Genomic DNA, 17,430 nt, shown 5'->3' with positions numbered 1-17,430 from the left:
GCAACAGCACAGGGCAGCTTTAGACACACGGATGAGTGGACGGCTCCCCAGACTAAATTAATTGAGGATGCATCTGTGGGAAGCCCTGGTACACTGGACTAAAATCCAATCATACCACCTCCATTCCCCCACTAATCTTATTTCCGCAGTTTCTATTACCTTCATCGGCTGCGATAGTCTGCGTATGTTTTCCATCCACCAGTCCCTCTCTGCTGCAGAGGAACAACTGAAGCATTTACTGCCCTTGGAGTAGGTTACCTGGAACGAATAAATGACAGGCTGAGTTCAGGCAAGCCTAGGAGACATGTTAGAGGCTGCAAAAAGCGACGAGGAAGATAAACAATGCTCGAGTAGCAAAGTAAATAAGAAAAAGGCAGGTAAAAATACAGCAGCCTAGAAGGCAGAGAGGAGAAAAGGCCCACAAAACGCAGAGAGCAAAAGAAGTTTGAGGTTATATAAAACTTGAGAAACTAAAGTTAAATTAATAAAATTAAGAGCACCAGAGGCTCCTCTTAAAGACTTTTAAGCAAAGCTTTGATCAGCCAGTTAATCTATTCTTTTTTTAAACAGTTGGTAATTGATCTGTGGCTATTAAAGCTTGCCTTTTCCCCGTTAAGGCCCAGGGGCAGATTTGGTTACTAGCAGTGTAAAGACAGACAGAACTGACAGTGCATTAACATAAGGCAAAACACACTGGACATGATGACTTCAGTGAATACAAGCTATTTCCAGGGGTCCATATAGACAGCAACAGCCGAAACAAACCGAGGGAGATGTGCTCTGCTCCAGCCCTGACAGCTCTGCCTTCCCACACCAGGGAACCACCTCGGTTTCTCCCCCTCTTACGTGGCCTGACGAGCCCCATTCTCTCTTTCCATTCATTCATGCACACAATTACAAGGCAGTTTGAGGCAGCAGCCTCAGAGCTAAGTTGCTGCCGGTGTTTTCCACCCAACTCCCCAAGCCTAAGCGAGCTGCACGGTGCTTCCAAGCAGAAGAACTAGGCTGAAGCAAACAGGAACAGTTCCTGGATGCATCCCGAGGGACAGAGCCTGATATGCTGGTTTACTGCCAGAATTTTCCAGGCTGTAAACAGATCTTTGTTCCAGAAGTTTAGACACATCTGACTAATCCTGCTGAAGACAGTGACCTGCCCCTGCCACGACAGGTGACGTGGCCTCAGCTGCATCCAAACACACACGGCTCCTCTGCTGGAGCTGTGGGGGCAGGACTGTGCTTACATACACAGTTTCTGCCTGTTTCTGGAGCAGGGCTGGGAGCCACAGCCTGCAGCCTCTGCTGAAACAGCCAAGGGATCTTTGGATCCTGCTCCACGCTGCAGTGGACACGTCCACAGCCACTGAAGCTTCTCCTTGGGCAACTGGAGAGCACTGAGCTAATGGAAAGGGGGCTCTGACTGGAAGTCTCATTTCTCGGTTACAGTGCGTTTTCAAAATTTAATTTTAGGTGAATTTGGAGAGGGTGAACACACAGCTAATGTACATACTATTGCATGTCCACTGTGTTGTATGTATCAACCACACATTTGCACGCCCACTACAAATGCTTAGATATTATCAAACTGAAGAGGTTTTTCAATTAGAAGACCTGGTAATTGAGAGAGATTTCTCTCTGCTCAGTGACTGATGCCATTAACCTCAAGGACTTTAAAAGTCACATGGTGGCTCCACAGCCCCCACCCAAACCTCAGCATGGCCGTGGCTGCTGCTCTGTTTCCCAGTTCCCCAGTCCTGGAGCAGCGTTCCACAAGGGTTCAGAGGGACTGGCAGCTGCCAGTTTGGAGCCTGTCCCTACCTCAAAGCAGAAGTCTCGTCCAAGGATGCTGTTGTGAAGTGGTTTGACAAAAACTGCTTCTTCTGCTGCAAAGTCCAGAGTCTCTATGGTGCTGCCTTGGTTCAGTAAAGACTCATGGGAGCGGGACTCCTTCAGCTTGGGCAGCTCACGTGGTCTGTAGGACAAGGAGGAAAGGAAATGTCTTTTTTTCTCACAATTACCAAAAGAGCTGGCAAGATCCCAGACAAAGCTGCAGCTTGTTGGTGCTTATGCAGAACAACTTCTACAATTAGTCTGCAAACCTTATGAAAATAACATTAGGCCAATAACCCCAGACTCCCAAGGGAATATCCAGCCTAGGAAGTCCATTCCCACTGACCTAGAAATTGTAGCTGCCAAGTTGTCAGTGAAAGAACAGCAAAAAACTCAGAACTTAACTGCTGAAATTTAAAAAAAGCTCATAGGTAGCTCTGGATATAATACTGAAAATGCTCATTACTAGCTAGATTAGTAGACAGGTATTGTGTATTAGCAGCAAAGAACACATGGATCCCTAAATCTGTAACCAATGCAGAACGAGGATTATTCATTAGAGCAGATGACCCTTCACAATACATGTGATTTTTGACATACAAAGCCTTTACACTAAAGCCAAATACACAAATTCCTTCCCACTTCACGATGCTCACATCAGTCATTTTGCATTTGCTTTTTCAGCTGCTTCTTCCAGCCTGAATTTCCAGTTTTTTGGATACCTACTTTCTCTTTTAACTTCTCACTAGCACACACTGCTTCTCCTTTCCAGCTGATTGTCCTGTAAATGCCTGAGCTCCACCAGAGCTGAAATCTCCCAAATTCACAGCACCTTGTATCAAGGCAGTTTTCTCTTTGTCCCCACCAGTTCTTGAACACTTCTCAAAGACATTTCCCTCCCTCCAGCGTGCCACAGCTTTTGGCAACCAACAGTGACATTATCAAACGTGCTTTAACCCTTTCTGTACTCTCCCAATATGATTTAATGCAACATTTGTGCATAGTGGGGAGCTCTGCTGTCAAACAGCGCTGCAAAATGTGCCCAATTTAGAGGTGACGTGGCTTCACCTCTGCTCCTTCTGCCTCCAAACTGACACCTACCATAGAGGCTTCTGCAACAATCATCTAACACTTGAGGCACAAGTTGCATCTCGAGGTAAACATCGTGTGCAGACACAACTTATTTCTCCTGGGGCAGGAATTCAGTCAAATCCTTCACACTTGACCAACAGGGAGCAAGAGCACAGAGTCCCAGCTCAGCAGAGAAGGAGCTGTTGACCTGGCAGGTCTAGATTTTGTTAAGATATTGAAGTCCCTATGTTCAATGAGCCCTGAAGGTGAGTCCATAAATGTGGCCTGCCCACCCAGCAAGTGGGACTGGGCACAAGGAACGGATGTGGAAGTAGAGAGGCATCAGCTCTCTACACATCACTCGGAGAAACACAGTGCTCCTGTGTTCGTCCTCACAGCATTTCCTCTTTTAGTCAATTCCCAGTGTCAAGGCTCCCAGTATCGAATGGAAAATGCTAAAAAACGTTATTTCTAGAGGAAAGAAAAGCACAGCTACCTCTAACAGCTTCCCTAATTTTGAAAAATAACTAGGTTTTGTATACTTCCCTCACATAGACAAAAAGAAAAAGTTCCTCACGTTCTTCATCCTTAGCAAAATGAAATTCCTCCCACCTGTGAGCAATTCTATAGGGGAACTCAGAGGCAAAAAACCCCAAACACTTGGAAAAGGCATCTTACCTAAGGCTGCTTAACAAAACCTTGGGTACCACAAAGGATACAGGCAGTGCAACAAGCAGAGTTCACCCAGCTGCTCTTTTGTACGGAATGAAACACTGAAGGTGCTGGAGCAGATTCACACACAATAAGATTTATTAAACAGTAAGGGAGGACTTTGTTCCCATTTAATATATTGAATGACCTAAGTGCAGGCAGCAAAACCCTTTGATGGGGGAATATTCCAAAGACAGTGGTTTCAGATGCAAAGCAGCAGCCCCAGTAGGAGAGTTGGCTGTGCTGTGCTTTGTTCTAACAGGTTCCAGCAGCAGCTGAACCAACGCAAACCCAAACCTCAGCCATGTATAATTGAGCACTCGCTGCAGTTAAGGTAGGGCAAGTCTAAAATAAACACACCACAATACACCACTTTAATGTCATCTCTGCAAAAGCCTCTCTAATTTCTCCTCTCAAGAAAGCACTGCTGAGGTCACTTGGCTTCTGTCCCTGCCTCAAACTCTGAGCAATTCCCGTCCTCACAAAGTACTGAGAGCCTGCAGCCAGCTCCCGGTCTGTGGCTGAAAGCATGGAGTGAGCACAAAGAAGGGGAAGAGGAGGGAAAGAGGAATAATTACTGAAGAAAGGAGAAAAAACAACAAAAAAGGGACATTTTGCAAGTTCCAGCTTGGCGGAGGCTGCGCTTGGAGCAAGAGAAGGCAAGCAGACCTACACGAAACAACTGTACAGCCACTCGCAGTGCATCCCCAGACCACAGCAGTGCCATGTGCCACAGCCCTTCCCTCCAAACTTCCTGCTCTGGCCTACATCTCAGACAATAAATCCTGCCCGGAGAGGAAGAAAGGCACAAACAAATCCAAGAGGAGCTCTTCCTCAAGCCTCAGGTTCCGGATTTCAGAGGAGCACCACGCCAGGCAGATAGGCGGGGGCCGGAAGAGCAGCCCCAACCGTGGTGAGGAGAGCTCCCTCCTCAGCAGCCGCGCTCCCACGGCCCGCGGTGCCCGAGGGGCTCCCGCACGCTCCGCGGTGCCAGGGCACAGCATCCCCGAAGGAGATCAGGGAGGGCCGCCAGCCGGCAGAGGCAGCAGCTGAGGGGAGGCCGCTCCGCAGGCGTGGCTAAGGTGACCTTTCCAGACAGAGAAGTTCCTCCTTGTCCTTCCCTACGAGTCTGATGAGATTTAAACATTAAAGGCAACATGAGAGAGCAAGGAATTTTCCAAGGAAGCCTCCAAACACCCTCTGGGAACAGGGCAGGGGCGAAGGCAGGTACACACAGCAGCTGTACTCCAAGCCTGCGCATCCCATCTTGCAAGTCACACCTCTTAGGAGCATCTCTTCTGCTCCATTGCTCTTCTAACTAGGGAGCTGTGAGCATTTGGGTTCGTTGCAGAGCAGATGGAGAACTGGTAGTTTTGTTGACTCAGGGTCCTGTGGCAGACAAATGTCTGCCTGTTCTAGCAATCCCTTGAAGTTACCATATTTAAAACAGCTCAATAAAACCGATTAAGTGGCTTAGAATTGGCACTTTAACTTCCATAAACATCAGAGCAACATCCTAAAGCTGCTGTTAGATGCAACCACATGCATTTACACACACAAGTACATGCATTTGTGAGCACCACAGCATAGATCTCATCTATTGATAGATCTGCAAAGCAAATCATTGGCTTGTGCCTGTATCAGCAGCATCCCAACCAATACAGGCAATAATTATACAGAAATAATACTTCTCTGCTGCTTTAAAGCCTCATCTGATGTGCTGAATCTGTAACAAGGAAAGAAAATTGCCTGCTGGCTTCCTTTTGGCAGAGATGCCACTGATTCATGTCCCAGTGTCCAGCAAAGGAGCTGGATTAACAGGGTCCTTCCTGTATTAGGTAGGAAGCTACTGGTAAAATGAGTATTGCTCAGACTCTGTCAGGAGAGAGGTAATCCCAGGGAAGCAGATTACCGTAAACAGGAAGATCACACATGCAAAAAGTGGGGGAAGGGTTGTTTGTACAAATCTGTTTCTGCTAAACAGCTCCATGAACAACACGAATCCCATTTTAAATTACAACTAACCTCCCATGATCAACTTTTTCTCCTGCTGCTTTTGCTGTCTACGCCTGTTGACAACAGAGAACTACATGGGAGTTCAGAGCAAACAGTTACCAAAGCACCAAATAATTCCTACACATTCTCCGTAATTTCTTTCCCATAGGAAAAACAGATGGAGGAGGAGCATGTTAGGGAACATTTTAAACTTCTCACCTCTTTTCACACGTTTTGGAGTACTGGTCTTCAGAGCTGCATTATTTCCTTCTAAATCAGAGCCCAGACAATGCCCTAAACCCCTGACCTGGCAGCAGCATGCGACTGCCACTGAAAAAGAGCTCTCCAACCACCCCATCTTGCTGGCCCAGCCCCAAGCTGACCCTCTCTCCTTGCACACCATAATTCAGTAATTTTCCGTGACAGTTGTAAGCCAGCAGCTGGAAACCTCTGGCTTTCACTGGCTGCCCATGGCACACAGCAGCCTATTAGCAAAGTTCTGTTATAGTCTACTGTCTATAAGGCACGTAGAATAAAGGGTTAAAATCCTAATTGCTCTGGTTATGAAGCTCTCCTGCTGATTTTGACCTATTTAAAAGCCAACCTACATGGTACAAAAGGCTTCCAATTACCGAGCCTACCAGGGAGAGCACTATATTACTTGTAAAACAAGCCTGTGGACATCAATAATCCAAAAGATTTAAACAAACAAACAAAAAGTTTAACAATGAACTTTCCTTTACCAAACTGGTGTGAAAGGAAAGAACGCAGCCCAAGCACCCAGCTGCAGCCAAGTCTCCAGCTGTCCTTCCACGAAGCTGTTCGTCCACACGCTTCAAATAATTCCAGCAATCCCCAAGTGCTGAGAGACACTCCCTGAGAGCAGAAAGTCGAATTCGAGATTAGCCGCTCTGCAAAGTCACAGGAGAGAGCCTGGACTGCAATGCAGTGAACTTTCTGCTGCTATCCCAGCTCCCAGCCCTGAGGAACGGGACCCCACCGTCTCCAGCATCACCTGCAATTCACCTGCGCTCTGCCCCTGCTGCAGCACCAGGTTTCCCCGTCCAAACGCTCATTTGGTAGGAACCACACCCCACTGCATTTTCCAACTGCCAATTATCTGAACATCCTATTACTTGGTCAACAATTCTACAAGTCTAACCAGTTTCACTATTAATTTTTGGTTTTTTTAAATCAGAAACTTAGGGTAACTTATTTATCTGCAGGTTACACTCGGGTGCGATTCAAGGCTGGGTTGTTCCGAGTGTATCGTTCTAGTCTTCTACTGAGATTCTGGTCTTTTCTGGCAAGGTCCTACCCAAAGCCTCATAGTTTGAATCCTGGATTTGCAAACCCCTTCCCTGCCTGCCCGCTTTCCCTGTGGATCACGGCTTGTCTAGCAGACACCTCTCAGGGGGCAGCCAAGCAGGCTGCTGAATTTCACAGCAGGACAGTTCTCCTCTCTCCTCTGTCACCTGGTCTCTGCTATTAACGTTTCTAATTGGTTTGTTTTGATGGACCAGAAATACTTAATTGATTCAGTTTCATTTCCCTGCTAAGCTCAAGGTGAATGCTACGTGGAGGAGCCTGGGCTTTGCAGAGAAGCATCAGCCATTAAGAAATACGTATTTATAAAGGGGTCAAGTGAGCTTGCAGGTGGGAGAGAGCAGCCCAGCACTAAGGGGAAGGTTTGTGACAAACACTGGGGTCCTGTTCAGTTTCCAGTGAAAAACCAAACAACTGCACGAGGATTGGAAAAAAAACTGGCTGAAAGAAACACGTTCACCAAATCAGGAGTGAGGCATCCCTCCAGAAACAAACCACTCCTCCTCTTTCCCCACACTCCAGTGTGCTGATAGCAACAGATATGCTGAATGAATGCAAGCTGGGAGTGAGTCAAGCCTTAATAACGCATTGTGTAACACAGATTTCTATCCTGACAGCTAAATCAGGGTGAAAATCCCCCACCCTTTTTTGAAAAGCGGCGTTAAATGAGAAGGCACCTGAAAACCATGGCAAGTTTTGCTTCTATTATTTACACGACCTGTGCTATTTTCTCACTGCAAAGAGGCGAGGAGGGAGCGGCAACTCACCGAAAGTAGAAGAAGCTGTGGCTGGAGGAGCGGTACCGTTTGACCATGAAGCCCAGAGCCATGGCTGCCTGCGTCCCCCGCCCCGCCGGAGCCCATCCCGAGCCCAGCGCAGCGGATCCCGCGCCCCGCTACCTCACAAAGCCACGGAATGACTTCTAGCAAAGCAGGACGATTCCCACGTGGCCGTAAATCCCAGCAGGGCAAAGCCCTCCCAGCTGTCTGCAGAGCTTTGCTGCAGGCACCGAGACCATATGCAGCCAGTCGCAATCATCTTCGCTCCCTCTCTGTAACCAAAACTGCTGGTCCCTTGGAAATGCTCTCAAATTCCTGGCCACAAACTGGAAGTGTTAATTTGGTCTCTCCTTTCCAACGAAATTTTCCTTTCTTCTCATGCTTTTTAACATGTTTTATATATTATGGACGCTGAGAAAACATTAAAGATGAATGTGTGAGTTGAAAAGCTCAAAGGATGCAGGAGGAAACAGGCTGGAAAAGCTGTGAAAGATGCTACAGTGACACGGTGCCAGGTCGCCTCATGGTGAGAGCTGTTGGCAACCCGGTGAGATGCTGCACTGGCCACACATTGAAGAGCCTCCCTCCCACCTGCCGTGGCTCACAAACAAGCACAGTCTGAGTCCTCCCACATCAGTCTCTTGTAAAGACAACATACACGTGTTCAAGGACAAAAAGCCCCCGGCAAACAACCTGAGCCTGAGTCACAGGAGGGATGTGAATTACAGGCGGAGAGGTTGTGGATTTCTACAGGACACCTGGATGCTGATCCGTGTTTCTAGAGGGGCACCAGAACTCTCTTCTCTCCCCACCCACTAACCCAGACACACTGAAATAAAGTTAAAACCCAGAAAAGGTATGTTGGCCAATTGCTTTCTGCTGGAACAGAAAATCTGATTACAGAAAAATCTGCAACTCATCTCCATCACTGCTCCCTACAGCACCCCTGGCTCCTTTCTGTTTTAAATCAACTCTGAACAGACAGCATCCCTCCTCTGTCACCATTCAGCATGGCATGCAGTGTTACAGTATCCCAAGCCTTGCTGTGCACCACAATAACCAATCTTCCTTACTCCAGAATTTTAAAGGTATCTATCTATAAACATCCCCACTTTTTAAGAAAGTCCCAAACACCCCAAAAGCATGAACAGGCAGTATGACAGCAGCCTCTATTTCATTTTAATCCTTGCAGGGTTTTAATTTATAAAGCTGTATAATACTTTCTTTGAAGGCAGGACCCTTGTGTTTGTCAGAGCAAGAAAAGGGAGATGCTATCAGTCGACCTGGCCCTGAAAACCTGTTACACCATGACATCACCTAGAACCACCTGCTTGAAATGGGAAAGGGCTGACTCACCAGGGCAGGACAGGAAAGTTCTCACTGCTACAGATCCGAGGCTCATATAGAATGTGGGGAGAACAGAAGGTGAGAGAGTGGCAATTCCTTCTCATGGAATCAGAGTCAGCTCCATGTTCAATAATGCCACCATGTGATCAAGTACCTGGATTTTATGCTTTAATGCTTTCAGGCCATCAGAGAAAATTCACATTTCATTTGAGCCTAGTTGAAAATGCGTGCCCACATGGGCAGGGAGTAGAAGGGGCTCTGCTTTAAAAGAGAAGGCAGCTTTGCTGTGTGTAACATCATGTCTTAACCCAAAGATGTAGGAATTAATTATAGCTACATTTATTAGCTTTCCCAGAACAACAGTGCTTCCCTGACACTACAAAAGCAAGTATCCAGCATGAGTACCAAGCTCAGGAAAGACAACCAGATTATTTATGGCAAAGAGATTTTTGCATTACAAAAATTCAAGCAAAGCTGGTTTCAAACAACGGTAAAAATAACACTTGATGTACTTGATGACATGGTGGCATTATTCAAGATGCTTATGCTCACTGAGTTGCTTTTATAGCCACATTGCAGCACCCTGAAAATAGAGATTTATAGGAAAACTTGCATCAAAGCAGACCGGGCGGACTACAGGAGCAAGGCCATCTAGATGGTTAGTCACATCTGGTAAGCAGCAGGCTTTTCTGTAACTCCTGACGTTAACAGACCTCCAGCATCCACAGCCTTGCTATCTCTGTGATTTTCTGCTCTGCCTTTCAGATGGAGAAGGCAGCCCCGTTGATTGAAGCAGCACAGCATGACAGATACAACTAATGAATTCAGCTCGGCTAAAGGAGAAGGGAAAATGCACTGAGCAACGTCAAATCACAGAAGCCTGCCGTGGCCTCGAGTACAGGCCAACTCATTTCTCACTCTATCTGGTTCCCCTGCGGGGCTACCGTGGAATGTAACACAGAACATGTTTAACAAAAACAATCAAGAGCCTTTGCAAATAGTTAGGAAACACTGTGTGTAAGAGCCTTTGCTTGCCTCATATGCAATCCATTCACAGCCTGGATCTCCAGCTGAAAGCTAAACAAGCAAAGATACACCAAATGGAGCACTAAGATGGTGAGAAATTACTGAGTTTTCCAGTTTTCTGAAAAACAGATCATCTGTTCCTTGTAGCAACTCTGCAATAACTAAAACACCGACACTGCAAGGGTGCTGGGTGTGCCTGAATTGCACTGCACATCTCTGGGCTGTGCCAGGGCTGGCAGAACCGCCCTGCTCGCACCAACACAACTCCTTTTCTCACCACAGCACTGGCCTGCAGGCAAGCACTGCATGTAGCAAGGCCAATTTCTCTCCAGCTGATCAATCCCAGGGTTTTGTATCATGAAATTGGAAGTCTGCAGCTCATTTGAAACAGATGCAGAAGAAGGTTTAGGAGTCCATCTGCTTAACCTGAGCTTTTCGACAGCTGTGAAGAGCAGCAGTTTTCCACCCTGTATCAGCAGTACATTGCACACTAAACCTCTAACGTGCCAGAGGCAGCCCCCCAGCCCCCCAGCCTGCCAGCTGGACAATAAATCCCCTTGCTGGCTCTCCTTCTGTGAGGGCACTCGCGTGCTGTGTGTCAGTTCTGAGGCCGCACCGCCCCTTACCTGTCCTCGGAGCTGTTGGGAGAGGGCAGACGGAAACTGATATTCCTGTCCAGTTTGGATTGACTCTTTGTCCTTTTGATGGATCCTTTCAGGCGCTTGCTGAAGAAGCCCTGAAACAAGAAGTTGCAGAAGTGAAACAGGGAAACTGATGCCAGTACTGAATGGCTCAGTGCACTGTCCCCGAGTCCAAACACAGAGGTGATTCCCGCTGATGCCGGTCACAGGACGGGCCCAACTGGGATTCCTCTGAGCAGGAAGAAAGGCAGGGCTGGATTGTCAGTGATAGTTCCAGGAGGTGAGAGCTTCCAATTGCAGTAATTAGCACCACTCACATTATGGGGGCACTTCAGTGGATTCCAACTATTACACAGGAGACCCAAACCCCACAATTACCATTTAATGAGGAGTAATCATCAATATCAGTATTTGTTCTTACTTCCCCTCTACGTACCATGTTTTTATTTCTTGGCGAGCTTAAGAGTACAGATGTTTTATATTATGAGCTTCTATTGAGCCCACAATTGCAGCTACGTTTTCCTTTTTAATTTAGATATAGCACGTTAAATGTTAAAATAATTCGTCAGTTCAGTGCTCTCGTGAGCCAGAATGGACAATTTCAAAGCATTTCACACACCAGTGGCTTCAGATATCAGTTATAGTCTTGGTAAGAAGCAAAGCTCAATTCAAAAATCTACTTAGGGTCTAAAAATAAAATAAATCTTTGAAGAATCTGTCTACAAACTACAATTGTTCACCCAGTGATCGCAGCCCAAAGGGGCACGTTAGTTGGAGGGAGCTTCTGGGATCATCTCCTGCTCCATGGGGGTGTGCTGCCAGCACTAGGTCAGCCTAGTTCTGACTTGGTCTAGCCAAGTATTGAAAACCTCTGGAGACAGAGGGAACAAAGGAAGGGGAATCTGCTTTCTGCATCTGAAGGCAGTGCTGCATTTAAGACTGCCCTTCAGTTTCTGAGGCTTGCCAGCCAGCAGGCTCCTCAGGGGTGAAAGCTGCTACATTCTTCTGATAAAGTGGAAAAGAAAGGGCCTGATAACTAAATACTGCAGGGAAAAAAAACCCACAAAAACCAAACCCCACAAACGTATCCTATGTGCTGGGAGAAAAGGTACTGTCCAAAGGGAAGAAGGGTTCTCAGCTGTGTGTGCCACTCACACTCTGCCCATGATGCTGCACTTTTCTTGGCTCTGGTATTGAAAAAGTGCCTTTGAAAAAGCCCTGTAATCAATAGATGCTCCTGGGCTTCTCTTGGGGCCATTGCTGGAATTCAAGCAGAGGATGTACAGCACTTTCAAAGGCACTTTCCTGTATTCTGACCTCTCAGCATAAAAGGTAACAAACCCAGCCACAGGGATTCAGATCTGGTGGGCCCTGGCTTCAGTTCAGTACCTCTCAGTCTACTCAAATTGCAAACAAGAAATAACACAGCTTTTTCCCCTTAAGGGTAAATAAGACAAAGCTGACCCAATTCAGCAGGGGTCCAGAAATATTGATATTGAATAATTCCAAATCCCACTCAGAGAAGGGCCATGAGTATTCATTTTTGTGTGCATGTACAATTTTACATTGGCACCGCTTTAACATGGAACATGTTCTTGGTTTAATTGAACATAATCTATACCCCAATGGAACAAATGCTCTATGTGGGGTTGAATAAGGCCATCCAGAGTTGACTATACAAACAAACAAAAAAATTGGGTAGGAACATATTTAAAAGCAAAAACTATTCAAACAAAGGGTGGGCTTATTGGTCATCCTCAAAAGACTTGAAAGAATTTGCAATATTTGCTCTGTGCTGGCAGTTCATGCAGGGCCAGTGATTACAGATGGACAACCTGGGAGCAGCATGAGAAATTCACACGTGCCAGAACTGAGCAGAGTTTCTCGACTTCCATTTGCCAAAGGAAATGCTTTTAAATACCAAATGCAGATATAAAAAAAGATGCAGTGATGAAAAATAAACTTCTATCTGCAACAATACCACCTAACTGAAAGGTTTGTTTCCTTTTGCTCTTATAGACAAAAAATCCCTGCCAATGTTTATGAAACAGCTTGCACCATTAAAAAGACAAAACCACTTTTACTGCTTTTCTTACTGTCTAGGTATTTCTCTTAAATACTTATTTCAGCACAGAACAGACCCTTGTTTGGTTCTGATACCTAAAGGTAAAGGAGTGTCTGAGCTTTAAGAATCATCGTGGAGCTTCTTTCAAAACAGTGGGAATTTTACTGCTTGAACAAACACCCTCAGACAAAAGATGTAAATTATTACCCAAACTACCTGAATTGATGAGACTATGTTCTTAATCAAAAAAGTACAAAATATTTGGTAGGATAAACCAGCCAGGATGACATTTGAAAAGAGACAGATTTGAGATTCACACTTAACGAGACAGAGCTCGGTACAAGCTGCCCTCAGAACCACAGGTTTGGGGGAACAGGGAAGGAAAAGAGAGAGATGGGGAGAGAGTGATGGTCCACAACCACACATGCAGTCAGGAATAGGTCAGGGCAGGTTTGTCATCTCATCCAAAAAGCATCAAACACTGGCCTAAGGAATCCCAATCATACAACATCTAAAAATAATTCAATCCCACTGAGAATTCTATTCATCTCATTTGGAAGTTAAGCTACTCGACTCTCCTGCTCTGCCAAGAAGCAATCTCCACAGGAGAAGGGATAATTCAGCAGGCTGTTGGAACTTCCTCTCAGAGCTGCATGGGGAAAGCACAGAAACTCTCACCCCCAAGTATTTCCACCCCAGGGGTGGTGGTCGTGGAGGGCAGTTTTGGCTTTAGGAAATGCTCACTTTGTGCCAAAGATGCCAGCTGGCTGTTTGTCCTTAACCTGAGCAGAGCAGCACAGGAACTGTCTGACAAATTCAAAGGCAGCCCAAGTACGAGCTACTCAACTCCTGGACTGCTGCTCCCTCTGGACATGACGAAGCTCCACTCCGGGGAGAGCAGCCCATGCATAATAAATAATGACTGTCCTGGCTGCTTTGGAAGGGAAAGGTTAATTCAGCCATGAACGAAGGAAAGTGTGCAACCATAGCACAAATCAGCCGTCGATAACGTGCAATGGTATTAGGGTAAAATGGGCAACAAAAAGGGTCCATCTTACACACCGTGCTGTTACCTACATCAGTTCTTTCTGGGGACAAACACACTGCATCTGAGCCTTGCAAAGCCTCCTGAACATCTGTAATTCTTGGTGAGGAGCACCAATGCATTATTAATAACGCCAGGTGGGTAACTTCATTTACAGAGCGACGAGACTCATCCTCTCTGAGGGGAAGGACTGGATGGGTACAAAGATAACCCTCAAGCGACTGTGGACGACAGCAGAACTGCCTCCCTGCTACTGTGCGTGGTGAGGACATGAGGCATTTTATTTCTTAAGCTGTTCACAAGCAGCTATCAAGGAAAAAAATAGTGTCATAGCCAAGTGAAAACACTGTCCTGTGCCAGTAATGCTGTAAAGCTACAGGAGGCAAAGAAGCAGGGTGAGAACACCAGGTTGTAAAAATGGAAAGATCAAACTAGTAGGATATTCCAGGAATGAGCAGCAAAATGGTGAAGTTTACTATTTCTTGCAGAACAACAGCAAAAGGCCAATTTAACTAGCGAGGAGGTAAAGTTTGCTTGTGAGCCCAGTAACACTCAGCATTAAAATATTAGCAGTGACTCCCTTTAAAAAGACTCTCAACCACACAGGAGAAAAGCAGGTGAAAACAACCCTAGTTACACCTTGGAGGCAATATACAGAACAAGACAGGGACTTACAACAGCCACGTTCCACCATCTACTCATCCAAAAACCTGGCACTATGTCACTGAAGAGGTGGTTTGTGCACAGGCACAGAACAATAAAAACCATGTCTGAATGTACCAACAGAGGATAAAGCCCAATAAAAGCAGAGTGGTGTTATGTAAATCTGCCATAGCTTTCACACTAATGCATCACTCTTCTGATTTTCTCATCTCAGCAAGAAAAACTAGAACAAAACAGAACTCCAGAAGTATAAACTGATTAAAGGCAGACAAGAGGGGGATTTACAAATGATATGTTTTAAAGACCAACTATTTATTTTAGGAACAAAGGCAAGAAGGGATTATAGATGTATAAAACAAATAGAATGGAAATTACCTAAGCTCCTCATGCACCCTGTTACATAAGAAAACCAAAGGGCAATTTAACACGAGAGGCAGCACGTTTCACTGATTGTCAGGAGACCTCTCCTAATGCTATCTATAGACTAGCCCATCCAATTCACCACCACAAGATATTATACAGACGAATTTTTTCAGCAAGATTAAAAAAGGATTATGTGTTTATATAAGGAAGAATAACATATGTAGCTGCATTAGTCAGGTTTAAAAATAACAAGAGTGAGCAATAATCATGCTTCAGGACACAAGCTGATCAACAGCAAGGATCAGGAAAGATATTTTTCCCCTGATGGGACAGCACTGCAGATTTGGCCAGATAACAATTTCAACTTTCCAATGAAAAATGGCCTACAGCCACAGGAGGGATGCAGAATAGGAGGAACAAGTTTAGGAACAGTAATAAGAAGCCCAAGGAAATGCTGAGGATACTGTAACAAGGGCACGTTGATGATACACCTGTTAATAAAATGCATCGTAAGATTGCATGCACTCTGCACGATGTGCAGCCAAAAGTCCTACAGGAATCGAATTTCCAAGTCACTGGGAATTATACTGAAAAATTCATGAACAAGCAAGAGCTACCTGATAGCCAGGAGGGCCACATCAGCTTTTCAGATCCCAGTTCAGCAAGGTGTTTAGCACAGTCACAACTGGGAGCAGCACCTGGCTGCCCTTGTGGGAGCTGCCCACAGCAGGAACAGCAGACGGAAAGAGCATCCTTAAAGGGCCTATCCGGGAATTAAGGAATAAAGGTAAAAAGTCTGTCTGGAGAAGGCCGAAAAGACGGTGATAAAAAATTAACATGATAAGAAACAGGTCAGCTGAGCCTGTCAGGAAGGGTGGGCAATGATTGCCTGAGCCCGGCTCCTTCCCTGGCAGGCAGCCACTAAGCAGCCCAACACTTCAGAACACCTTTTGATAACACAGCACGCACGCTAAGCACAAAAATTATTAAACATGAGCTTTGTTAAAGCTCGTAACATAAACCTGAGGAATGGCTGCAGGAATATGTAGAAAAGTAATTACAACAAGTGATAAGGTATCAGGGTAGAAGAAAGGGTCCAGTGGGATGTGGTGGGGATAGTGGCCTGACTGCTTCTGCTTAACATCCTTGTTAATCATCCGGAAGAAAAGTTAAACAGCACATTAATTACACTGAGCTATATTAAATTAGGAGGTGAAGCGAGGGCCAGGGAGGACAGAGAAATAACACAAAGGGTTAGGAGCAATTAGAAACTGGTAACACACATTCCTGTGAACTTCAGTACCAGAACTTGGAGAATCAATTGAAGGGAATTAAAAACACAAGAACAAGAAAAGTGATAAAAGGGCCAGAAGGACTCTTTTGCAGAGGATGCATTAATTAAACTTTGCATAACTCGACTAAGTCATGATTTGGAGGTGAAGAATAAAATGAGTCGGTGCATATTTAAATACTACCGAGCCAAGGACAACTAGAATGTGAGCAGTATTTGAAGCTATGTACATTCACATCTCCCCTACATTAACTAAGGAATAAAGGGAATTGGATAAAGTCAGGTTTACACCAAACATGAGAACAATGTTCCTGCTGTTGAGGTCCACCAGAGAGTGTCAGAGCCTGGATATCCCCATCATCTGACTCAACACTGAAGTTTGATGTGATGAACAAATCTGCTGTGGCAGCAGGACACTGTGAAGGTTATAGAGCCTATGAACAGCACAGAATAAAGATATGGATGAAAGCTTGGTGAGCATCCTGGAGACAGCCACTCACCCATTTCTGCTTTCTGGCACAGAATTCATGGAACAGCCAGCATATCTAAGCCATCCCAGCACAGGCAAGTGATAAAAACTAGAGCAGATCCAAACAAACATGTCACAGGAAGAAAAGAGTTGAAAGTGGAAGGAAAAATGTAAATCTCGTATTGAGGGGACAGATTGGAGCACAGCCAGTTTTTCATGGAGGATGCTGTGGTGCCTCACACTAATGCAAATCAACAATTCCATCTCTGCATTGGTGCCAATGCAGAATTAAAAATATGTATTTGTGTGCCACAGGGTCACACGGGCAGCACAGCTCGGACTTGTCCTGCCCTGGCAGCGCGGCGGGAGCGGAGCAGTGCTCTGGAGAAGCAACAATCCTGCTGACTGCATAAAAGATGAGGCTGGGCAGCCACGAGATCTCATCAAGCTTTGACCTTCACTCGGGCTGGCTGCATTGTCTTCTGTTCCATTTAGCAGTACTCTTAAAGAGCAAAGAGGCAGACAGCACTTCTATAGATCCAATTATACCAGAATTGGCCAGGAACAAACCAAGGAAGGCAATCTGCAAGCATCCTACATCAGGGTTCCTATAAAAATCCTTTTATTTACTTCAAAGATTGTGCTCTGCCTTTCCTGTCTCATTTGCACTTGTTTCTTCGCCTCTTTCTCATCTTTCTTTCCCCATTAGCCAGCAGACACGGATGAATCATATTATTTATAATAACAACTCTGAGCCAAAACTGGAGAGCGCAGTGAAGAGTCTGAAGGGTGGTTTAGAGATTCCTCTCCA

General features: G+C 45.6%; 1 protein-coding gene across 15 annotated transcripts in view; it reads right to left on the bottom strand.

Annotated features, from left to right (window-relative positions):
- RASAL2 (RAS protein activator like 2) overlaps positions 1–17,430 on the bottom strand; it is a 163,765-nt gene that overhangs the window by 26,915 nt on the left and 119,420 nt on the right. For 14 of the 15 annotated variants that reach the window (XM_039555801.1, XM_039555802.1, XM_039555803.1 and 11 more), the window contains 3 exons: positions 10,709–10,818; positions 1,816–1,969; positions 160–258 (listed from right to left, as the gene is read on the bottom strand). In XM_039555801.1, coding sequence (XP_039411735.1) covers positions 160–258; positions 1,816–1,969; positions 10,709–10,818 — 363 coding nt within the window. Of the gene's footprint in view, positions 1–159; positions 259–1,815; positions 1,970–7,697; positions 7,835–10,708; positions 10,819–17,430 lie in introns of those variants that run through there. The other variant, XM_019290052.3, reaches the window with a different exon arrangement.

The sequence above is a fragment of the Corvus cornix genome, chromosome 8 (assembly GCF_000738735.6).
Source record: "Corvus cornix cornix isolate S_Up_H32 chromosome 8, ASM73873v5, whole genome shotgun sequence".
Lineage (NCBI taxonomy): Eukaryota > Metazoa > Chordata > Aves > Passeriformes > Corvidae > Corvus > Corvus cornix.
Note: the sequence above shows the minus strand (reverse complement) of the source record. Positions and strands in the feature narration are given on the sequence as shown.